We start from the raw sequence: 25034 nt of genomic DNA, 5'->3' as shown, positions 1-25034 counted from the left end.
ATTTAACTATTTTATAATAGTATAATATTTTATTAAAAATAGACTTTCATTTAACAATAATCTTATCAAATATCCATTTACACTAGTTCAAAAATATTAATTCAATTTAAAATTTTACTATATGTATAGATAAATAAATTGTAGTATGATCTAACATACCCTCGGTGACCCAAATAGGAGGAATCTCCAAATTAATGAAAAGATACTGACAAGGATTTTATACAAATGTTGGTGATTCTACAACATATGCATATGCATATCCATATTCATACCCATACCCGTGCCCGTGCCCGTACCCATATCCAATATCCATGTGGGTCATTACTCCTCGCCACCTACCCTAAGGAGCTAGGCAACCCAAATTAGGTGCGCTGGAATACGATCCAACTAAATGAGGCAAACCGGCCGGCAAGCGCTAGCTAGCTAATTAGCTGCAGCGGGTCATAATTATGTTTACATTACATACGTACATTCAACAACGCACCCGACCCCGACCTATAGATATTTGATTTGATGACCGACCGTGTGGATGATGCAACTCTACTGTACAATAAATATTAATATTAATGTGGTACATGATAAAAAGGGATGAAATTAAATCAATCATAAAATTTGTTTGTTGACTACATGGTGTGTAAAGGTGAGTATTCCTACTCATTTAAATTTTTAAATATGGTATCGGAATCATAATACCGGTACTTGGTATTGATTCTTGCCAAAATTTTGAAATAATATCATACCCATAGTTTATAAAAATAAAGAATTTTTCACTTAGTACTACTTGTTGATTTTCATTTATTGATAAATAAATAATTCCTATCCTTAATAACTTAACCTTTTTAGGCAAAAGGGTGACTATGAGATAAGAAATGAGAATCTCAAATGGGATGAAATGGGAGAGAGAACGATGATATATACCAAAAGACTTTTGAGTGGAAGTTGGGTGCCTACAGCTAAATAGGTAATTACTGTACTACCATGATCGTCAGCATCAACTACCCTTGGCCTTAGCCTCGCAGAGTTGCAGGTTGGGTGCCCAGGGAGACAGGCACAGCTGTACTATATATGCATCTACATCCATACGTTTTTCCATAACTAATTAAACAAAGTGGCAAAGTATATATATGTCTGCATGTATGTATTGTATGTATGTGCAGTGCAGGGCAGGGGCAGGCAAGGTGTCGTAACAGGGTAAGAGCAGTGCGTCGGGCCATATCCGTAATCTGTTTGATCACACTCGGTGGCATGCAAGTTGCCCGCCTCGTATATATATATATATAATATGATGTGGAGAGAGAAAGAAAAAGTTGTTCAAGCTCCAACTTAATTAGAGAAATGATTCCTACAACTTGTTTTTTTAATCAGATTGTTACGTTTCGTGCTTCCTTAATTACATGGTTGAGAGAATCTTTTTTTAGCATACACTGTGTGGATAATTGACATATTCAGTTTCAGAGGTGTGGAATGTGAGACAATATTCAACACTGCTTCTTTAAGATGATAATCTTGAAAATTCAATCAATACCCAATACGAACATCATGGTGCAGATACTCCTGCTTTCAACCTTAAACCAATTGGTCATATGTAGAGTAGTCTTTCACCTTGTAAGGCAAGAGAGTTACACATGTTTACCAATGTGGTACAATATTCAACATTATCTATTATAATTTCATATATTGTTACTAATGTGCTAAATTACATATTACAAATTTTAATACACAATAATTGCAGTCAAGAATGACATTCATTTGGCCATTGCCTAGCTACAATCTTATTAATTTTATATGTTACGGAATACAACAGTCATCTATATATTAATTATAAGACGGTTATTATTGTGTTGAGATATAAAATTCACCACAATATTGCATTATACAATATAAATATAAACAACAAGCAATAGAAAAATGAAAAATACATGAGTTTTATTAAGATAATAAAGATACAGTACATGAATTGGCACGAGGCATATAACACAATATTGAAAAAGAATACATTATATAGAAATAAATAACATATAAATTATATTAATATAATGCAAATATAATATGTAACTAACAACACGTAACATAGTTCCACAAACACATACATATATAGAGTCAGATATCCTACTATATAAAAATATAACACAAACTGTATTAACATAATAGAAAGACAAGCATATACAACACTTATTAGAGTTGATTTCCGGACTAAAAAATATACTAATACAACGTGCACATATACTATTTATTTTTATTTTTTTTATGATGTAGGAACCCGCAACCGCTACTCGGAAGTGCATGCACATGTACTTTTATTTTAACAAAATGTGTGTAGTGTTAAATAAACATATATGTGCTATGTGACTATTTATATATATTGATGATCGAAAAAATCAGCATAAAACTGATTTGCCCTTATAATCTACTACTTTATAAGTAAAATATTTAAATATTGTTCATAATAAATAAATAATAAAAGATTATATTTACTATGTGCATTTTAATTGATTGAAATTATCTAGAGCACTCAGTAGTTAGTACAGGCACTCTAATTAAGTCCATTTCAATGTTCGACACAATTAATACATACGTATACAAAATAAATTAAATTGGTATTCGAATCAAGTAGTACAACGGTTTTCAATTCATCCTTGCTGGCATGACCCCAATCTTTAAGAAGTTGTTCTCATGGTTATATCAACATTAAAATCATCAAAGTTGGCTCTACCAGTATACATGTATCAAAAGTCGACCTCAGAAAGTATTTAGAAACATTTTTAACTACACCATCACATTTTTATTTGCTACTCAATTCAAGAACAGGCAGGCATATATATGTATCATATAATATAATATTAAAGAATAAATTTAGTTAAACATTCATGGAAGATAAAAAAAAATAACACACACTGGTTTAATTTATTGCATAGAAACAACAGAAAAAGACGTAACAAAGAAACAAAAACAATGAACGAACACAATCATTTGTCATAAATTCCGAGAAGTAGGACCATTATTAAGAACTTTGACCATAAGCCTCTAAATTTAAATTTTAAATAAAAAAATTAGGGTCTAAACATAACAGATCGATAGTGCTTCTTAACTTCATAAAAATTAGATAACAATAACAATAATAGTTCAACGTCAACTTTGTTTGATATATATAATTGATAAATGGATTAGCCATTGTGCAATTAAGAAAAAGGATATACAGCAACCACTAAAATTAAAACGTACAAAAAGTGTGTTTGCTTTCAATATCTATTCATCGTTCATAATACACCGATAAAACTATATAATTATATTTGACAAAATATTAAAAAGAAAAAATAGAACAAATATTTTTATAATTCCCAATAACAAAAAATAAAATTTCAAAATTTCCTAACCAAAAAAAAAAACAGAGAACCGTCATTTTTTATTTTAACCACCATCCTCGACTTAGATGGGTCCAATTCCAAATGTACAATTTGATGGTAATATATCCTGTCATGTTATGATAAGCACATGCATGCAGTGAAGTCTATTTATTTATTTATTTATATATTTCACACCAAGAATATACTTAACAGCTGCGTTGTTGAAACCACAGTATAAATTTACATATTCAATCACGTACCAAAGGAAATTAATAAAAGCACATGTATATATATACTTGAATTATTTGATACATGCATGTTGGGGAAACTAACGTAAGCACTTTATTCTTTTGTTAATTAAAAAAACGTGCAAAAATCAATGGGTATTGATATATAACTGCGCCTAAATAAATGTGCGTCGTTGATTCAAGGAAACATGCAATTGACATGTACATATACTATAAATTTACTTAACCAATATTGATGGAGGGGGTGGGGTAATAACTAATATATTTTTGCAGTCGAAATCGATCGACATAAGGTATAACTTACCAGTATCACCAAGTCATGTTCCATAAATTTCCTTGTCGAGATATTGTTCCAAAATGTCACTGTATAATTTAGAAGAGGACCACTACTGTAGTTTTCTAAATCCCAATCAGGCAGTTAGAAATAGCTATTTTTGGGCCACAAATTGAATGAATGCATCATTAAAAAAAAAATTTAAAAAATTAACAGCATCGCTTCCCAACACCACATTATCATTTAAAAAAAAAAATTAACACCGCTTTCCAACATCTATGCAGGGAAGATGCAATTCTATTGCTACGTGTCCCAATTAAATTGAGACACATGGCATTAGAAAATATATATGTATATATATTATATATTATATATATTTTATTTTTATATTTAAATTTTGTAGTATTTTTATAATTCATAATATTTTATATTCTATAAAATGATACCAATATTAATATATTTTATCAATTTGAAATTTAATATATATAAATACAAATATTAAATAAATAATTTTTTAATAAATTAAAATATTGACAAATAATAATATAATATAATATAGTATAATAATTAAATAAATAATTAATTATACAAATTAAAACTATAATTAAAAAATAATATATATATAATATAAAAATAAAAATTTATTAAAAAATTATGATGAATATTTTTGTTGTAAATATAAAATAGAATGGAGTATCTCCGCTGACAACGTGGCAGAGAAAAAATGTGACGTGAAGAAGAGAATGTAACGAGGAGAAGAAAAAGTAGTTGAGATACCCAAAAACGGGTATGTCCATTGCGGATGGTCTAACTAGTACCGGTCAAGTCAGGTTTGAATTCGATACCTATTTCGCTGTCCAACAATGCCCTGGGCCTGCCTAGACTAGAGTAAGTGGTATCGACTGGATTAGTTTATTTAAATACTATTTGGGCCTTGGGAATTTCAGTCTTGCCTATTTGGGCCTGCCTAATTTTGATCCTGTATTCGAAAATCATGTATTACAACTCCATCCATAAGAGTCCATTGCACATTAATTAGATCCCTCCCAAAATCTAGATCAAGAATTTGTTACTCCCAACCAAGACCGATCACATTATTACTATTATTATTATTATTATTATTATATACTCGTCACCCAGAAATTACTCAAATCAGTAAATTACGCCAACTTAAAAAAGGTGAGTCATCAAAGCATGAGTGGGCAGGTGGTGTCATAGCCCACTATGGCCATTATTCTTCATTTTCTGCTTTACAATTGAATTTTCTTCCAGAACCCTTCAATTATGTGGTGGTTAGATCTCACATGGTCAGAACAGTGAAGAGACTATAATCAATTAGAAAGTGCATCCTTGGTTGGCTGGCTGGCTATGTGTATGTGGTGAAAATCTTCACTCTTTCAAGACATCCAACTTTCAGTATAAGATTGTTTTGTTCCCTCTTCTACATAATGACGAAGGGCAAGGGCAGGTCAGTATGCAAGGAGGGAATTTTCTTGAAGGCAAATCATCATTGCATACCTCATCATAAAAGTCAATGGTCTGCACTACCCAGCAGCCTAAATAGTCTTGTGAAAAGTACTTGCATTAGAATAAGATGGCAACTTGACAAAAACTTCAACGGAAATTGGAGAACAAGCAATGGAAACTTTTAGGTTATATATATATATATATATATATATCTTATGGATATGTAACTTTCAATCCCACCCACAAAATCCATAAACAAGCATCTTCGATTTACCATACTCAGATCTTGCAAGGAATCAAAACTAAATTATAAGCTATAATGAACATAAATAGAGTTAACAAGTTTCCTTGGACCAAAATCCAGAGTAACACTCTGAAGCAACTTTAGAACACTCAGCTTGAAGAAAGCTCTATGGACGGCTCTAATAGCACACAAAAACCCATAGAGCTCTTCAGACATTACATAAAGCATCCCTAATTACTCTCTTGAAAAACATAACAAATCAAAACTTGATGACAACTTAAAACCTCAGAACTGAGTTTTTCAGTCCATACACGAACACTCTTCAAAACTGCAAAACTTAAGTGCATGCAACATTAAGTGATGCACCCCTCACCAGAGATTGGGACTCCTTCATTAAACTGGGCTTATCAATATCCATCCAAGGTAGGATTTCGTCGTCGAAATCAAGGTCATCAAAATCTAGCAGAAGACAGGACTGACCATCACCAACATGAAATCCATCAATGGGAAGATCATCAAATGCATCCAAAAGGTCAGCCATGGGTGAAACACATCCATCTTCCAAGTCGAAGATCAATGAATGAAGATCCATATCCAAGTCCAAATCTTCTCCGATCTGTGGCAGCGCCAACACCTCCTCACTTCTAGATATAACATTAGATTTCTTCTCGACAGGCTTGCTATCACATGCTTCTTCTCTGGATTGTTTGTCAGCTGCAGAGTTCAGTGAATCCAACTCAAGCTGTGATGATGAAGATGTATGCCAGAAGGAAGCACCACTTCCAACTGAATCCTCAGAGCCATCATTCTTGGGAATCAGAATGTCTACGGGCTTAGAAGGTGACGGAGAGCAGACAGATGCATAGTTCACAACATTGGAGTCCTTTTTCGAGAGAGATTCCGAGCTGCTGTTAACCAATGCCTCGAATTCAAGACGCTTTTTTTCATAAGCTCTTGATGCCTCCTCTGCAGAACTGTAGGTACCCAACCAAACCCTCTTCTGCTGAAGAGGGTCTCGAATTTCAGCCGCCCATTTCCCCCATTTGCGCTGGCGGACACCTCTGAGTTTCTCTGTAGCAGCGCACGGCTTGGTAGTAGTAAGCTGCAAATGAACCCTTTTCTTCGTAGAGCTTTTCTTGCAGGTGAGATCCTCAACAGAACTTTCAGATTCAGAGGTTTGCGACAGACAACCGTTATCCACGACGGGGTAACAAAGTTCACGGACAAAGCGCTTGGACTTCACCTTACCGACGCCATCATCATCAGATGAATCGGTAGCATCAGGGTCATTACAAAAAATTCGGATTTTTCTCATGGGTTTAGTGGGTTCAGGTTTAATCTTCGTCCTTCGGTTCAAAGCTTCATTAGTAAAAGAAATTGGCCTTCGGGGTTTTGGCATATTTAAGTTCTTGGTTATAACAACTTCAAAACCCCGAAGCAAGAACCCCCTCACAAAATTGATGTCGAAATAAAGGCAAGAAAATGGGCAAAAATCAAATACTTCTCTATGTGTAAACTAGAAAGACCTCTCCTTTCGCTTCATTGACTAACAAAGGCCCTAAATCAAAGCTTCGAATGGAACCAGTTACTTCTCAGGAACAAGAAGAGATTGAATACCCAGTTTATGTGGTAGCCGTCAAAACACACGACTCCAGACCAAGTCCTGCAGCAAACCATTACAAGCTACAGATCAGACGATGAAAGGTCTCAAATTACCAACAAAACCTAACATAACTACGGAATATACAAATAGATTTAATACTACGGAATATGTATGGGTTTTAACAAGGAAAAGAAAAAACTTAATAAAAATCTACCTCTGTGGCCTCAAACGCATCGAAACAGTTGAGAGAAAAGAGGGGCTGCTCTGCTCGGATGCACGGCAGAGGAACTTTTGCATACAGTGAGCAGAGTGAGGTGTGAAACAAAGCTTAAACGGAGCCTTAAACACAAGAGCAAGAGGGAAGACTGCCGACATAAAATCTCTCCCTCCAAAACCCTTATTGCAGGCAGCCCCCTTCTTGACCTATGAATGAGTCCCTGAGATAACGAGCACCCAAAAAAGAAAATCAAAGACGAATCAAAGCCAACTATTTATAGAGCATAAAGATAACTCTTTTCTATCCGCCCATCAACACTCAACTACACTCACCTTCCTCCTCCCCAAAGGATGAAGAAAGGGGATTAGAAATTAATGGCTATGATTCCCTGCAAGTTTCTAATATGACAAAGATACAGGCGTTGATGGAGACCACTTTACCCTCCCTCCTATTACTAGTCCACTGGCATGAAAGATAGTAGCAGTATTTGATAAAGAACAGTGGAGAGTGAGCACCGGCATATGTAAATATAGAGGGCAAAAGGTGGGCTTAAGGAAAAAAAAAAAGTCCTTTTTCTTTTATTTCACACCAGCACTGCAATTAATTTGACCAACTGCGAATACAAAATAAAAATAGTGTCTTGTCATTCTTAGACTCGGCTAAGGGAGAAGAATGGACAACGCTGGCTACATCACGTTACAGGAAACTATACTTGTTTTCATGAAATTATTTATTAGGGTTTACGAGTGAAAATGATAACGTTACTAAATTAAACGCACCGTGGGCGTAAACATATTATAGATTACACTGTATACCTGACAGCACAATATGATAATAAAGCGCCCAAAAATAATGTAATCGTTCGCATGCGCACATCACGTGAGCCTGTCTTTGGCCAAAAAAAAAAAAAAAAAAAAAAAAGTACGGATAAAATAATTATTTGGCATTAATTATTTATAAATAAAATTACGGTAAAAGATACTCCCTCCGTCTCAGATGTGGTATGCTACACTACGGTAGTATCTTATGAGGATGTAATTAATAGATAATTAAAAATGTATTAATGAAAATAATTATCTATAATATAAATAATTATAAATTAAGATTAAAATAATTAATTATTTTAATTAAAATTTAAAAAAATAAAATTTAAAAATTTAAAATGAGATTGTAATCATTTTTCAAAAAAGGAAAGTGACATGGTATGCGGGATGGACAAAACTGCAACGTGGACATGGTATCTGGGACGAAAGGAGTAGTATTTATATATTTTTTTTAAATTGATATATTTTACAAATAAAATATATTACAATAATTAATAACCATTGCAATACAATAATAAAAAAAGAAATTAAAAAACGTTAAAATGAAAAAAAATAAAATTGAAACGTTTATATAATTTTTTAAGAATTAGTTTTTTTAATATAACAAATTATTTTAAAAATTAATTAATCAAATATTTAAATTATTTATTTGACTAATAAAATAATTAAAAATTGCGCAATAAATTAAGAACTCTTTAAAAAAAAAAAAAAAAATTGCCAAACATACATCCTCTACATCTATTCAATCCAACGGCTGCATGAGTTCATTTCTTTGCATCCAGCGGCGGAGCAGCATAACTACAGTGCTCCTCGCAACACCCGATCTGCATAAGAACAAATAGAGTATGCGGGTGGCATGGCCTCCCCGTCTCGTGCACCACGCCACTCACGTGATCGTACCCCTATTAATGCTTCCACTGCTCTGTCACGTGATCGTCCCTCTGTATGTCCCATTCGTTGTATAGTAGTAGTAATAATCTTTCTTTTATAGCGATTCGGTCAAAGTTAAAGCCACGGTTGATAAAATAATAAAATAGACACTTAATGCTATTTAATTGCGACAAAATATTTATTACCGCATTGGTGTATTTTTATTACACAAGTGGGGATGGAATGGTCGACATGAAATTTTTTAACAAGTTAACGCGTAGTAACTTGAATTTCTTCGATTTAAGTCGAGAGTTGGTTAAAATACACCAAATTAAGTTATATGTGTTATAGAGCAGACAAGAAAATATCAAGTCCAGTGTACGGGCATGAACATATATTGGATGCATATGCATATAGATATAGCGTAGTGTGTTCCGTTACGGAGTGGAGTCGGCCAACTTGCTTCGTCTCCCGCCAAATTGGCACCCCACGGGCGCCATTCGCGCCAAAATCAACTTAACATGGCCCCCACTCCCGGCATATTTACTGATATACCCTTTAGCCCATACAGGTTTTCATCATTATTTATTATTATTAAAAGGTAAAATTAAGGACGGACACAGCCAACTAAAATTGGCAAGGAGGTTGAGACTGACTGTCAGATGCAACCTTCATGCGATGACTATAGCATTGCTGGATACTGAAGATGTAAACAATGTAACTGCCAATCGATCGAGGATATTGAATTGAAGCATGCATAGGATACCTTATAAACCTTAAGGATTGATTATAAGAAAAAAAAACAAAAACAAAAACTTTCAGACAATAGGGAGCAAGAAGTTGCTGCAACGTGAATTCAGACATTTATATATGAGATGAGATATGCACCTGCAGCTGAGACCGACGAGCACTAAAAATAAGAATGGTCGGACGACAGACACTGTATGTGTCCTGATGCAGCTTATAATACAATTCCAGTTCATTCTTAATCCATGCGTAAATGGGTCCACCCCACCCGAATCAAATATATATATATCAATGTCTTGACTCGACTTGACTTGACTTGGATCCAATCTATAAGATGAATTGCCTACTTCTTGTCCATAACCAGCCAAGTCAAAAGTAGGTTTCTGAATAAATCAGCTTGGAATGGGGAATTCATATATAATTTCACCTGCCAAATAAAAATTAATTAGAAAATGTATATATAAATAATAATTAATTATGATTCACATTTTCCATAACCAACATAAAAATAAAATGGTTAGAAATCTATGTGAAAAGAAATCTGAAAGCGAATTAGTAGAAGAAGGGCTAAATATATAAAAACAATACCCAACCGAAATTTTGGAAATTAATTTTAGGATAAGAAAGTGAAAGTTCGTCCAACATAAATATGGTCTTATTCTTTGCTTTTTACGTGGTGGGCCGGCCCATTCAAAGTTTTTGCTCTGTCTTGGGCCTTTGTTCTCTTTTGGAGGCCACTTGGCTCCGTCTTTTCTTTTATATTCCGTCCGTCTCGGATATTTTGGGCTTATTACTGTACGAGAATTTAGGTAAATTATAATTAGTAGGTAATTAGGAAATCTATTAGTAAAAATAATTAGATATTAAGATTAAAATAAGCAAATAATTTAATTAAAATTGAAAAATTATAAAATTTAAAATATAATTAAAATGTACAATTATATTTTCAAAATAAAAAAACACAGGTTATGTGAAAAAGACAAAAATAGAAAATAGAGACAAATTATATGGAACGAAAGAAGTATATAGGAGTGTAAATTAATATTCCTGATTATTTGTAATTATATATATATATATGTATATATAATTTTTTTTTTTTTGTTATGTATATACGTATATAACACTTTAGATCCCATAGCATATTTAGTTAAAATGTAAATACTCTATCAGCATCACAGCTCAATAAAAAGTTTTACTTCTCAAAGGTGCTATTAGTCCATTCATAACCCAAGTTTTCATAGTTGAAAAACAAAGACAGATTCAAACCCCCGACACTTCAAGTTCACCTGCCACGTATGGTTCACTAGTGTGACTTTTCCGTCGGACTTGGTTTGCAATATATTAATAGTTTTTCCTAGTCTTGACACTTCCCAATAATGTTGATCATCAAATAACTCTAGAATACTATAGTAGTTAACAACATCTATTCTATTTAAATAAAAAGAAAACGTGGAGATCTAAGCATAGATAATTACCGAACTCTCATCTACTACAAATTTGGGCATACGTAGTCAAACTCTAAAATTCAACCCATGTTAGAATATATATATCTATTTGAACTACAGAAAACGTGACCCAATTCAATATAATTTAATACACGTAATAAGGTAGGGCGAAGACCCAGCCCAGCCCCAAAATTATTTCTCTCGTCGGTTCTATGGCCATTTCTTTCTTTTAAAATTGTTATTATTCTTTTTTAAAAAGACATATATTTTAAAAAACAAGTATTATATTAAATATTATTTAAATAAATTCAAATTTGCAAATACAATCCATGAAAACTGACAAAATTGATAATAGTTTATTTCCGATGTGACCTCAATGTATCTATTTAATTATTTTTAATATGTTTACTTTCGATTTCTTCGCTTGTTTTTTAATCATTATATGTATACTTTTCACTTAAATAATATATATATATATATATATATACCTTACGCAATATACAAAATTTCTATTAAAAATAAAATGAGTTTAGAGCTAGATATGATTTTTTTCATTCTTCTATTCTATTGTATTATTATTAATATAATCCTGATATTTTAAAATTTATATAAAAAAATAAATGATTATATTGAAAATAGATAGAGTATGAGTTTTCCACTTAGGGTGTGTTTGTTTGGAAGTTTTGATTTTGAGTTGGGATTTGAATAGTAAAAATTTTGAATTTGAATAGTTGTATGATGTGATATAAATAGGTGTTGATGTGATGTTTTGAATGTAAAATTAATTTTTAGTATAATATAAAAAATGAAAAATAGGTGTTTGATTTGATGTTTTTAGTGGAAAAAAATTGGATGAATAGTAAAAAAAAAAAATCCAATCCCTCAAACAAACACACCCTTAGTATTTTCAAATAAAATGATTCTTTACCAAATATTATTTTAATATCAATTTTAAATTAAAATTTTTTAAAATAAAATAAAAATAAACACACCTCAAAATTGTCTTTTAGGGTGTGTTTGTTTGAAGGATTTTGAAGGATTTCTACTATTCATGCAATTTTTTTCCCCCAAAAACATCACATCAAATACCCATTTTTCATTTTTTATATTATACTAAAAATCAATTTTACATTCAAAACATTACATCAAACCCTATTTATATCACATCATATAACTATTCAAATTCAAAATTTTTAATATTCAAATCCCAATCCAAAATCCAAACCCCCAAACAAACACACCCTTAATTTATATGGCGTGAAGATTAAGATCGGTGTCTGCCTTGTCGGGTCCTTCGAACGGAAAAGAATATTTATATAATTAATGTATATATGTATCCTGTCCTGTGCAATGATATGTCAGCGTAATGACGTCATGAGGCTGACGTAAGAAGTTTGAAAATTACATTTGTCACAGGCGTTTCTGCAGTACGGTTACACGTGCCCGATCAAATGCAAATACAGTGATCGATGGACAGACATTGACTTTATTACGCAAGCTAGAAGAAAATTTAAGAAAGCAAAAGAAATGTATTAGAACGCATACAATAAAACGAAAATTTATAATGGGTGTGTTTGTTTGGGTGTTTGGATTTTAAGTTGGGATTTTAACAGTAAAAATTTTGTATTTGAATAATTGTACAATGTTATATAAATAAGTGCTGATATGATACTTTGAATGTAAAATTGATTTTTATTATAATATAAAAAATAAAAAGTAGGTGTTTGATTTGATATTTTTTAGAGAAAAAAAAATAGAATGAATAATGTATTTGGGGGAGAAAACACATTGCAATATTACTTTTATTTTTCAATAATATTTATTTTAAATAAAAATCTATAACAATAATAAAAACGAAAATACACTTTCACAAATAAAAGAAAAGGAGTGTTGCTGTTGCTTAGGCGATTAGTTCAAAGCTAAATGGACAAAATAAAAACAAAAATATATAGTCATATGATGAATATTGCTAGTGGGATTATACATTAATGGTGGCTTTTAATAGTAATATTTGTGTGATTCGTGTGAACTGAAAAGGTTAATAATGCGCTAAAATAAATTAAGCATTGGTGTCTTAGTCTTGGCACATGCCTAAGTTTTGTTTTAAATAAACAAAGATGGCTGATATTCTGCCATTACTTTAATACCTCAAACAAAAAAGATTAAATGCTCATTGTTTGTATCAAAATTATTATAATAACTGAATAAATAAAATAGAGAATCTCCAGGGGAACAATATATTCTTTGTTTAGATTTTGCCCTTGCAAATAAAAAATAAGTATTATATTCTAATGTGTGTAAGAGTAGCCAGCCGAGTTAATTTAAATCCTAAATCTAATGACCCTTTCCTGACGGAGTTAGTGTAATAAGATTTAAATTTAAATGAACTCTCATATCCACTAAACTATAACACTACATTCTTTCTTTTGCTTCAAAGGTTATGTTCATAGGAAACATTTCAGTAATACACCCTCCATCCGACACTTTTATTTACTTGTTTATTTAAATTTATAAAACCTTTATCAATCTACAATTTTATCACTACTCTAATAAATAATAGTTTGCTATTATAGTTCTTTATATTGCATAAGTATAGGAGGAAATCATTTTAATAATTTTCTCTTTATATTTCAATTATATATCTTAAATATAAATGATATATATATATATAAAGAAAATCAATAATGATTTAAAATATGCAAACTTAAAAATATAAAATTATATTTTTTCTTTTAATTGCTTCCAATTGTAATCTAAAGTCCACAAAGATTTACGATTTATGTTTGTTTATGGATTTTTAATTCAATCATTAAATTTTTCTATTAAATAATATCAAATTAATCTGTTTATAGTAATATAATATTACAAATTAATTTTATATTTAAATTATTATAATTAATACAGTATATATTTATATTATAAAAATAATTATTTAAAATCAAAATTTACGATTCAAAATTTTAAAACCAACAGACAAACACCACGTGATTTGATGATGTTTATGATCCAAAATCTTACGACGACCACCCTCCCCACCTATAACGATAAGGCAGCCACGTAGCTTTGATGATCTGACCCAAAATTGATTATTCAACTGATCCGAGTCAACTGTACCATTTGATACCCCCCAGTCCCACCCCACCCCACCCCACCCCACCCCACGAGAACTTTGTGGCGAGCCAGTCAATTTAATTAACCTTGGTTGGAACTGAAGGATATTTCAATGATATGTCGTCATCTTCCCACATCACCCCTATGACGTCACCTTAATTTCATCATTGAATTCATTCGCGTCTTGTTCTCAAGTAGTATATCCTTTCCTTTAAATCTGGATGACGATGTTAGCTGTTTCTTCCCAGCTACCTCGGCTCTACCTCTTCTCTTCTATTCATACGTATCCATCAATCTATCTATTCATCGACCATTTTAATTAATTTAATTCATGGACGAGGAGAAGAGAAAGCACGAAGATGGCGAGGGAGATGATTACAGCAGCGCCAAGAGGGGGAAGCCTGCTGCCGCTGCCGGGCGGAACGAAGAAGGAGCGGCGCCGCCGGGGGATGAAGAGGTGGATGAATTCTTTGCAATACTGAAGAGAATTCATGTGGCTGTTAAGTATTTCCAGGAGCGCGGCGCTGTGGCGGCGCCGGAGAAGTCCGTTTGGACGCCGGCATTCAGACGGGAAGATTTCGAAGGCGTTAAGGGATCAGAAGACGAGCCGAAGAAGAAGAAGAAGATGGATGCTCCGAATGCGGCGGCGGGTTTGGATCTTAACTCGGATCTTACTTCTTCTGATGTTTCGGATTCTAGTTAATTAATTTATTTATTTTATATAATAATAATATTGACTAATTAATTGTGAGAAACCGGATCCATCATAGTGGAGTGGAGTGGAGTATCATTTCTGGAACCGGCTCGGCTCGGCTCGGCTCATATGGAGTACTCAACATGGCTCTGTTTAGACAGCCTTTTTATATTAGAAACATGCACGTGTAGTGCTGGTAAGATCCGATGGACATACATAACGGCACAAATCAAGATCAGTCGATACTACTCGATTCTACTCTTTCTTGGTTTGGCTCCGATCCGATCCGGGACGAAGAATATGAATCTGAATTTGATTTCTTCATTCATTTTTCTTTTTGCCTGCACACTTTAAACAAATAAAATATATATATATATATATTTCTTTAAAACAATATGTTTCTTTTTCGAATAAACAAATGGAAAAAGGAAAAATAAAGACAAGGATGAAAACACAAGCAAGCAGTTGGGAAGTAGTTGAAAATTGTAAGCTAATGTAGTTTTTGCATGAGAAAGTGTTGGCCTAAAAAGAAGAGAATTAAAAAGGTGATTTTGAGGGGTTCATGGGAGGAGTTGCTTGTATTTGAATTTGCTTGAATTGATATGATGGCATGGCATTGCTACTGGGTGGGGTAAGGGCATGGATAGTTCTTCCTTTAATTATTCTTGCCTGCTTTTTAGGCAATTTTAAATGATTAAGATGATGGATGGATATACTCTGTGTCTGAATTACTACTACTGCCTGTTGATTAAGGCCTTCACTCAACCCAACACCAACACCAAAGCCAACACGGCAGATGATTACTGTATTATGTGAGATGTGATCATTTATGGATGGATTCATTGTCTTTTATTGTGGTGGGGTATGATATATTGATATGATGCCTGTCTGGCATTACAACAATCATTGGGCCATTTGGGCTTAGTTCTCCATAAAATTGGGCCCAACGTTACTAATTTGCATTAGCCTCGTCTCTATAAAATGATCCTGAGAAATCCTCCGGACGTCCGCCCAATATTACCGGCACAAGATTTTTAAAACAATTACTACTATTATTCAAGTCTATATCATTACTATTATTATTATTTAAATTTTTATGCGGGAGTAAAATCTATATATAAAAAAATAATAGTGGAAAACGAATGAAGTACGTCAGATCGGAAGAAGATTCAACATCAAATAATTCAGTTGGAAAAGGACATGAGTACATGACAACTTGTTTATACTTGCTTCAATTATTAGAACTCATCCACTCATATGCAACAGTCACACTGTTTTAATTTGATAATACCCAAGAATATGCATGCTCGTTTAAAGGCTCCATTTTTATGAAAGTTTTTGGAAGATTGACATTTTTGAATTTTATAATAATTAATTAACATCATATTTTATGAAAAAGAAGTAAACTAAGATTACTTTTGAATAGTACGAAGAAGAAGAAGAAGTATCTATTTATAGTTCAAATATGACCCTAAATCAGCATTTTCCTAATTTTGTTAAGGTAAGCAATTTTGTCTATAAATAATAATAACAAATTCCATATTATTATATCAGCGCAATCATTTGATGAAGTCTATCAACGAGATTTCATCCGCTTAATTTCTAATACAAAACATATTTAATTAATTAATCAACAAGAATTTAAATTATAATATCGGCCTGATTTATACTAGCTAGCCACCCATTACTCTATCAACACCGCATCCACTGCTAATATACCCAAGCAGTGTCTTCCCTCGTTTGAATATTTACTGTGATTCATTTATGTTCCAATATTATATTTTAAATTATGAAATTGTTATTTTTGGCTGAAAAATATATATATATGTGGAAGAAAACAAGAAAAAGATATTTATATGGAAATTGATTTAGTATACAAAACATGCAGGGAATCTCATACCAGACATAAAATATAAGGTATTTTGGCTCAATCGTACTGTGTTATTATGACACTTTATTAAGTCCAAGATATTTATATATTATACACATCTGTAAATTTGTATACAATTCCTGACACCATTACGCTAGCTGTACTCTACCTCTCTGCAAGACGACTGATGATGGGAACGATGATTCCTCAGAATGTCGAAAAGAAAAAAGGCGGCATGGTCACCATGCCCTTCATCTTTGGTTAGCTCCATCATCGTCAAAATTTCAGCTTTTTTTTTCAATTTTAATGGGTGGATTTAATTAATTAATTAATTTATCCAACTTGTTACAGCAAATGAAGTATGCGAAAAACTGGCTGTTGTTGGATTCTCCACCAATATGATGAGCTATTTGACAGGGCAGCTTCATCTGCCGATAACCATGGCCGCCAATACTCTCAACAACTTCGGCGGGACGGCTGCTCTGACGCCGTTGCTTGGAGCCTTCGTCTCCGATGCCTTCGCCGGGAGGTTTTGGACAATTACCATTGCCTCAATAATATACCAAATAGTTAGGGTTTCTTAATTACCACTCAACTCCATCTCCAATCCATTCATTAATGCTTTATTTAATTATACACAGAAACTAAAAGTGTTCTTTCCTGCACAGGGAATGATCAGTTTGACAGTGTCAGCAGTTTTGCCCAATCTAAGACCTCCCGCTTGTAATAAAACCAGCGGCCAGATTTGCGAGCGAGCTGATTCAGGCCAACTGGCGGTTCTCTATATCTCGCTGTTGCTGACAGCCTTAGGTTCCGGTGGGATCCGGCCGTGCGTGGTGTCTTTCGGGGCTGACCAGTTCGATGAGAACGATCCGAGGGAGAAGACCACGACATGGAAATTCTTCAACTGGTACTACTTCTGTATGGGGGCGTCCATCCTGGTTGCGAACACAGGTATTGTGTATATTCAGGACAACGTTGGATGGGGCTGGGGGCTTGGGGTTCCGACCATTGTCATGGCTCTGTCGATTATTGCCTTCGTCTTTGGGTATCCGATGTATCGACATATTGACCCGGCGGGCAGCCCCTTTACCCGTCTGGTCCAAGTCTGCGTGGCGGCGTACAGGAAGAGGAAGGTGGCGATGGTGTCTGATCCAGCTCGAATGCTGTATGAAAATGAGGAGCTTGATGCTCCCATCTCCGTCGGTGGGAAACTTATCCACACCAAGAACATGAAGTACGTATATATGCTTTCATTTCTTCGCATCAAGATTTCATCAGTAATGGAATTATTGTTTTCTGAATTCTGAGAAGAAATTAAAAAGAATCCACCGACACAATGTATGGTTTGTAATTAAGCATTTCATGTCTATCCAACCAAAATCATATGTGCCTTTCTTCTTTACTTTATTTCCTATTCTTTTTCCAAATTGGCTGCCTGCAGTGCCCACCTTCTTACCCTTTATTTTGTCCGGTCACGATAGACTATGTTATCTTGTCAGTTCCAACCTGGTTGCTTCGAAAACTGCCGAAACATGCAGCTTCAATAATTGAACGTCATGGTTGTGTAGCCTAGCTTAATTGGAATAATAATATATGATAAACTAAAGAAATATTAATATAGAAAAGAGTGATTTCTCGATTAAATAGAAAATATAATGTGCTTTAACTTAACTTTTACCCATATGCACAGATTCTTGGACAAAGCTGCCATTGTTACGGAAAACGACAATCTAACGACTAACAATCCATGGGAGCTGTCGACGGTCCACCGTGTGGAGGAGCTGAAAACCCTCGTCAGAATGGGTCCGATATGGGTCACCGGCATCCTCCTGATCACGGCGGCTGCCCAGCAAAACACGTTCGCCCTCCAACAGGCCAAGTCCATGAACAGACACCTCACCAACACCTTCAAAATCCCAGCAGCCTCAATGAGCGTCTTCGTGCAGCTAGCAATGTTGCTCACCATAGCCCTTTACGACAAGGTCTTGGTCCCCCTAGCCAGGCGCTTCACCGGCCTGGACCGCGGGATAACCTTCCTCACACGAATCGGCATTGGCCTCGGGGTCTCATTGCTAGGCACCATGGCAGCCGGCTTCGTCGAAGTCAGGCGCAAGAATGCTGCATCCGCCGCCGGCCTGATCGACAAACCCGATGCCACCATTCCCATTTCAGTTTTCTGGATAGTTCCACTGCATGCTCTCCATGGTGTAGCAGAAGCTTTCACGTCAATCGGGTACCTTGAATTTTTCTATGATCAGGCCCCGGAGAGCATGAGGAGCACCGGGCCGGCATTGTTCTGGCTTTCGATCTCGGCAGGGAGCTATGTGAGCACCCTTTTGGTCAGTCTTGTGCACAAATACAGCGCCGGCCCTGATGGCTCCAACTGGCTGCCGGATAACAATCTCAACAGAGGGAAATTGGAGTACCTGTATTGGTTGATTACATTGCTGCAGCTCTTGAACCTGATTTATTATTTGTTCTGCACCAAGTTCTACACGTTCAAGCCAATCAAGCCCCGCAAGCAGGAAGAGGAAGGGCCAATAGAAGGAGGAGCTGAGGATACACTTCATCATCTTGCCTGATGAGCTAGTATATCGAGTTCTTCTAGAAGTTTAGTTATGGATGTAAAAGGGGTTTCACCGCTACCACATATTATTTAGATTGTGGTATCTTTTTTATTTTTTATTTTTTATTTTTATAGCGTCGTCCTTCAACAAATTATATATACATAAATTGGCACTTGTTTGTTTTCCATTGATGTCATCATTTATCCCTGTATCAGACCAACAATGTATATATTTTGTTGTTCCCTCAAATTGGGGAATTCTTAAATGGTAAGCCGCAGAATATGGGGATTCAGAAAACCACAAACTCTGCTCTTCTTTTTCTCAAAATCCAAAAGCGGAGAAGAAGAAGAAGAAGAAATTGAAAAGAAACTGGTTAGATAGACTCCCATTCTTTTTCCGTAATGTTTTCCTTCAAAAAACTTAACCTTTTCCATGTCGATTCGATTTCGAGTAAAATGGAAGAAGATGATTTTTCCGACGCGTGCAATGAATTAACGCCTCTATCAGGAGTGGCCGATGCCTTCGAAGAGCTTTCTACGATAATGAAGGAACATGGGTTTGAATACGACCTTGATTTGAAAACTTTCTGCAATGCTTGTTCTCTTGTTTCTACCCTCTTCGGCTCATTGGGCAGGGCGTTTAAATTTGCAGAAATGGAGTATTGTTCCAAGGTAGGCACCCAAAAATTCGACCTGACCTGATTCGGCATTCTGCACCCATAATTCATTCGTCCTAATGCCATGATTGATTCATTTCAGGTGAATGATCTTGCAGGAGCATGCGAGACCCACGTGACGCTGAACACCGTGCTTGATTTCGATCTACAGAACAACACAGTGAAGACGCAAGGAAGCCTGTCGCGGTGCCTGCGCAGAGTAAGACAGGGCATCGATCTCATCCGAGTTCTGTTCCAAAACTTCTTATCAACAGAGTGCGTTCTTATTTCCTTCCTCCATTCCTTATTGCGCGAGTTTGAGTATATGCTTTTCTTCATGTGATTAACTGGAAACAATATATGTATGTATATACCTACAGTGATCCCTATTTGAAGGATGCTGCATCGACAGCTTATGCAGAGACATGTGCACCGTATCACACATGGGCCGTTAGGACCGCCGTCTCTGCTGGCATGTACACGCTGCCGACGAGGGAACAGCTACTCCTCAGGCTCAACGAAACAGGTGAGATTGGAGAAGGATAATTAATACCTGAAACCATGGGAACATATATAGTTTTGGTAGATGAGAACAAAATTTTGCTGATTTTGGTGAATTACATTATATATTGCATCAATTTTCAGAGGAGTCGGCTGAGAGGGAAATGATGAGATTCATAAAGGCTTCCCATGCCATCATACAGTACATCGATAGTCTCTACACATCAAGAAATATCACCTTGGACTGGTGATGGCATAATCTCGCGAATGTGAAGATGGCCTGGCATTAGTCCGTAGAAGATGAAGTTGAATGAAGGGTAGAGCAAGCAGCATCACCGGAGGATCACTTTGGACGACAAGACGCGCTGTATTCTTTAGTTAGAATTATGTGTAATAGTTCAATGTTTGTTACTATAAATCAATTAGTACATACATTACCCATTCAAAGTTGTAAAAGAGGCATTTGTTGGTGTTGGAGAGCAAGTTTACGATCCTAATGATCTTGCCATAGGCCACTCAAAGACACTTCTTTGAGCATACACTTAATCAACCACTGCATAACAATTCTTTTAACACATGAAAACTAGATAGAGTAAGGTAAAAAGAATATCAAGACCAATTCAATTACTTGCAGTAATTATTCAATTGTTATATAAGCCAAAACGGGAAAAAAGAACTAAAAATCCTCTTCCAAACAGACTAACTCAAACTGCAGCTAGGAATTTCGGCAAGTCTCAGATGCCTTTGTTTCAAAATTTGTTAATATGCTTATATAAATCTCTTTCCAGGAAAAGGAAAGAACTTAATACAACAACAGAGGCACCTTCAACTGGCTGAATGTTTCGGTGTTCTGCCCTGCAGCACTTCTTACCAACAAATATCTTCATCTACATTGTCAGGCTTTCAGGGTTCTCAATGATCTTTGTAAAGGTTTGCAGGAATGCAGCGAGGTCAGCCCCATAGATGATTCTGTGATCAGCTGTAACATTCACCTGAAAAAACAGTTTTACATAAATCATTCAGGTCTCTCTTTCAACAAACCTAAGTTATAATATAGCTGGCAATCAAAGGAAGCCAATTTTTTGAAAAAGACAGGTTCTAACAGACACTAGAGGGTGTTTTATCTTTTACTTTTCCTCAAGTTTTCAGACAATCAGTTTCTCTCAGCCCTTTTATACTTTGCTACAGGCAATAGACAGTATATTCATTCATCAAAGAACTCCATCTATTGCTGTAACTCTTTCTCACTAATTAAACATTACAATCCATCTTCTAGCCCATAGAAATACTAGTCATCATAGTTGTATTGATCAACAGTCCAACACAGGGGATAGATCAATAAATTTCAATTAGTTGGTTATAGCATTCTTGCTTGCTCTAAAGCACAAACAACTACAATGGATAGATGTCAAATATTGCTCAGTTAAATTCCCTGACAGAGTGGATATCATCAAAGACAGCAATTTGACAGAAGCCGGGTAATTTCCAAAACCAAAGCGCGTTCAAATTGTAATAAGAATAATGGGAACAGTAACAGGGCAGAGAAAGCAATAGAACATTAAGATATTCATATCAGATGATATATCTCAAGACCATAAGCTGGCCAACAAAATGAGAAAAGTCAACAGCATCATCTACACAATGAACTTACCAGCATTTTGTTTTTTACACTGAAGAATCCATCTTTGTCAGCAGTAACAGAAGGCTTTGATGCACCCACAGCCATAATAGCACCCTGTTAAATCATGAATACCCGCTTAACTTCAGCAATGATAAATTATTTCATAATATATTAATATTTTGCAGTAACTGTGAAGTTTGATGTGGATTATTTATACCTGTCCAGGAGGAAGGATAGCGTCAAACCTATCAACTCCAAACATGCCCAAATTAGATAATGTGAATGTTCCTGCAGGTAAACAAACAAAAATAAAAAACCATATGAATCAGTAGTTGTATATCTATGAATGTTAATTCAATGAATGCTTTGTTGATTACTGATGTAATTTTTATGTAAGACCTGAATTGTATTCCTGGGGCTGAAGTTGCTTTGCCCGAGCCTTCTCAACCAACTCCTTCCATTTTTGTGATAACAAATAAAGGTCCAACTACAAGAGAGCAAACTAGTCAGGATGCCTGTACCACGTTTCAACACTACTGAATTCAAATCACACTAGTGTACAAAGAACACAATGTGTGATTCATATGCAGCACCTTGTCAGCATCTTGAAGAACAGGGGTGATTAATCCACCATTAATTGCCACTGCCACAGCAATGTTTATGCTGCTATTGTATGTAAAGCTTTTCCCATCTTTACAAGTAGCGTTCACCACAGGATGCTGAACCAAAGCCGTAGCAGCAGCTTTTGCCAACAATGCAGTCATGGTAACACCCTTTGGTTTCACCTATTGACAATTAAAAAATGAAAAAACAATTGTACCAAGTCTTGTAAGGAATTCAAAATGAATACTCCATTATGCAGCATTTACAATTCAAGCAATTACATTCAAAACCTATGTGAACAAAATAGCATTCCTCAGTGCGAAAAAACTTTTATACTCACTGAAAACAAAGAATTACCTTTTCATATAGAGCATCAAGCGCATCCGTGGTGATTGGGTAACCGACCCTGAAAGTTGGGACTGTCAGACTCTCCATCATGTTCTTCGATACCGCAGCTTGCATTGTAGTAAAAGGTACCATAGTTGAGCCAGGAATTTCAGGATATGTTGTTGCAGCCTTCCGCGGAGATGCCGCAGGCGCTGCAGCGGCGGGAGCTGGGGCTGCCGGGGCTGCCACACTTGGTTTGGGGGCAGACGAAATTCCAGCTGCCTTCTCCACATCCTCGGGGGTTATCCTGCCATATGGACCAGTCCCCGCCAACTTATTAAGATCGACCTTATGCTGTTTCGCCAATTTCTTCGCATAAGGTGTTGCCACCATCTTCCCCGGCGTTGCCGGAGCAGCAGCAGGTGCTGGAGCTGGAGCCTCAACCTTTGTAGGGACAGGAGCAGGCTCCTCTGCTTTAGGCGCAGGTGCGGCTGCGGAAGGTGCCGATTGCGACGAGGCTTTAGCCTTAGCTTCCGCAATTTCCTCCTCAGTCTCAGCCAAAATTCCAATTGCTGCGCCAACTGGAGCCGTCTCTCCTTCGTTAACAACAATGGCGGCCAATATTCCGTCGTAGAACGTTTCCACGTCCATATCGGCTTTATCAGATTCAACGACGACGACGGATTCGCCCTTGGATAGAACGTCGCCCTCCGATTTAACCCAGCTGACGATTTTTCCCTCGGTCATCGTCGAACTGAGGGCGGGCATAAAGATCTCCCGGATCTTGGCCTGGACAATGGGCCGGCGATAGGATCGCGGCTTGAGAAAGAATGCGGATGGGCGGAGGGACGGAGAGGCCGAGGATAAAGAAGAGGAAAACGAGAGGGAAGCTGCCATCGCGATGGTGGATCGGAGGTCGTTGGGAAAGGAGAGTGAGCGGATGGTAGTATAAAAAGTGGGGAAATGGCGGAGAAGCCGAGGAAGAATTCGTGGGAGTTAGCTTTGCATACTCCGCCTGCAACTGTGTTTTGTGTCATTCACTGCTGCGAGCGATGTTAGTGCAAATCTGAAGGTACCAATATTCGTCGTACATACTTAAACCCATAAATCAATCCATTTACTTGAAGCCTGGTAAATACTCTTATGGACTGGGCCTAATGGACTCTAGTGGGCCTTTACTGGCCCTACTTGAGCCCAAAATCATGCTGGACTGGGGTACGATGTTGTCATTTGCTGTCCTGAATCTGAGCCTTAGGTTAAATATTACTACTGTTTCATTTACTTTTATAATTGTGAGATTGAATTATTAAATACTTTTAGGTTGTGTTTGGTACAGGGAATTGGCAGCATAGAAATGGAATGTTTTCATTTCTCTTGTTTGTTGAGTAAGACAAATGGAAGTTGAGAAATAAATCATTTTTATTTGTCTGTTTTCATTTCTCTCATATCATATATTTAGAGAAATAGAGAGAAATGCTGTTCTAGTATATATTTTTTATTTTTTTACTTTTTTTTTACTATTTAATTTTTATAATTATTTATATTATATTATTTCAATTTTAAAAAATTATTTTCAATTTATCATTCAAGTATTTAATTTTTTACAAAAATTTATACTAAAATATGATCTTACAAAATTTCTTATATAATTTATATTTTTTTTAAAAAAAAAAATCACCATAAATATTTTTTCATGATTCTCGCTAAAACTCTCTTTTGTTAGATTAATAATTTATTCTATTATATATATATATATATACATTTTTTAACCGAGTTCTCTATTCTACTGAACAAGACAA

The 25034-nt window shown here is 35.2% G+C and overlaps 5 protein-coding genes across 5 annotated transcripts; 3 read left to right on the top strand and 2 right to left on the bottom strand.

The window, feature by feature from the left end:
* Positions 1-5665: 5665 nt before the first annotated feature.
* LOC127245630 (ethylene-responsive transcription factor CRF2-like) lies at positions 5666-7910 on the bottom strand. The gene is made up of 3 exons (XM_051266625.1): positions 7730-7910; positions 7395-7617; positions 5666-7240 (listed from the first exon to the last, which is right to left on the bottom strand). The coding sequence occupies exon 3, from the start codon at positions 6974-6976 to the stop codon at positions 5915-5917; it is 1062 nt and encodes a 353-aa protein (XP_051122582.1). The 5' UTR covers positions 6977-7240; positions 7395-7617; positions 7730-7910; the 3' UTR covers positions 5666-5914.
* A 6713-nt stretch (positions 7911-14623) lies between these two features.
* On the top strand, positions 14624-15408 carry LOC127245560 (protein NEGATIVE REGULATOR OF RESISTANCE-like). Its single transcript, XM_051266534.1, has one exon. The coding sequence runs from the start codon at positions 14726-14728 to the stop codon at positions 15095-15097; it is 372 nt and encodes a 123-aa protein (XP_051122491.1). The 5' UTR covers positions 14624-14725; the 3' UTR covers positions 15098-15408.
* A 1590-nt stretch (positions 15409-16998) lies between these two features.
* Positions 16999-19793, top strand: LOC127245407 (protein NRT1/ PTR FAMILY 3.1-like). Its single transcript, XM_051266262.1, has 4 exons — positions 16999-17218; positions 17310-17527; positions 17627-18195; positions 18652-19793. Exons 1-4 carry the CDS (start codon positions 17146-17148, stop codon positions 19541-19543), a joined length of 1752 nt encoding a protein of 583 aa, XP_051122219.1. The 5' UTR covers positions 16999-17145; the 3' UTR covers positions 19544-19793.
* Positions 19794-19929: 136 nt separating this feature from the next.
* Positions 19930-21187, top strand: LOC127245409 (ACD11 homolog protein). The gene is made up of 4 exons (XM_051266265.1): positions 19930-20199; positions 20287-20459; positions 20564-20709; positions 20829-21187. The coding sequence occupies exons 1-4, from the start codon at positions 19930-19932 to the stop codon at positions 20933-20935; spliced, it is 696 nt and encodes a 231-aa protein (XP_051122222.1). The 3' UTR covers positions 20936-21187.
* Positions 21188-21277: 90 nt separating this feature from the next.
* Positions 21278-24300, bottom strand: LOC127245408 (dihydrolipoyllysine-residue acetyltransferase component 4 of pyruvate dehydrogenase complex, chloroplastic). Its single transcript, XM_051266263.1, has 6 exons — positions 23266-24300; positions 22899-23090; positions 22705-22792; positions 22523-22593; positions 22336-22419; positions 21278-21676 (listed from the first exon to the last, which is right to left on the bottom strand). The coding sequence occupies exons 1-6, from the start codon at positions 24130-24132 to the stop codon at positions 21572-21574; spliced, it is 1407 nt and encodes a 468-aa protein (XP_051122220.1). The 5' UTR covers positions 24133-24300; the 3' UTR covers positions 21278-21571.
* Positions 24301-25034: the final 734 nt, after the last annotated feature.

This window comes from Andrographis paniculata, unplaced genomic scaffold, assembly GCF_009805555.1.
Source record: "Andrographis paniculata isolate CXL003 unplaced genomic scaffold, ASM980555v1 Contig22END, whole genome shotgun sequence".
NCBI classification, from domain to species: domain Eukaryota; kingdom Viridiplantae; phylum Streptophyta; class Magnoliopsida; order Lamiales; family Acanthaceae; genus Andrographis; species Andrographis paniculata.
Note: the sequence above shows the minus strand (reverse complement) of the source record. Positions and strands in the feature narration are given on the sequence as shown.

Coding starts and splice junctions, on each gene's coding strand:
- LOC127245409 (XM_051266265.1), top strand. CDS start 19,930: ATGTTTTCCTTCAAAAAACTTAACCTTTTCCATGTCGATTCGATTTCG. Junction 20,460..20,563: donor CAAAACTTCTTATCAACAGA/GTGCGTTCTTAT, acceptor ATATACCTACAG/TGATCCCTATTTGAAGGATG. Junction 20,710..20,828: donor CCTCAGGCTCAACGAAACAG/GTGAGATTGGAG, acceptor ATCAATTTTCAG/AGGAGTCGGCTGAGAGGGAA.
- LOC127245630 (XM_051266625.1), bottom strand. CDS start 6,976: ATGCCAAAACCCCGAAGGCCAATTTCTTTTACTAATGAAGCTTTGAAC.
- LOC127245407 (XM_051266262.1), top strand. CDS start 17,146: ATGATGGGAACGATGATTCCTCAGAATGTCGAAAAGAAAAAAGGCGGC. Junction 17,528..17,626: donor CCTCAATAATATACCAAATA/GTTAGGGTTTCT, acceptor TTTCCTGCACAG/GGAATGATCAGTTTGACAGT. Junction 18,196..18,651: donor ATCCACACCAAGAACATGAA/GTACGTATATAT, acceptor CCATATGCACAG/ATTCTTGGACAAAGCTGCCA.
- LOC127245560 (XM_051266534.1), top strand. CDS start 14,726: ATGGACGAGGAGAAGAGAAAGCACGAAGATGGCGAGGGAGATGATTAC.
- LOC127245408 (XM_051266263.1), bottom strand. CDS start 24,132: ATGGCAGCTTCCCTCTCGTTTTCCTCTTCTTTATCCTCGGCCTCTCCG. Junction 23,091..23,265: donor TTGATGCTCTATATGAAAAG/GTAATTCTTTGT, acceptor AATTGTCAATAG/GTGAAACCAAAGGGTGTTAC. Junction 22,594..22,704: donor GCCCCAGGAATACAATTCAG/GTCTTACATAAA, acceptor GTTTACCTGCAG/GAACATTCACATTATCTAAT.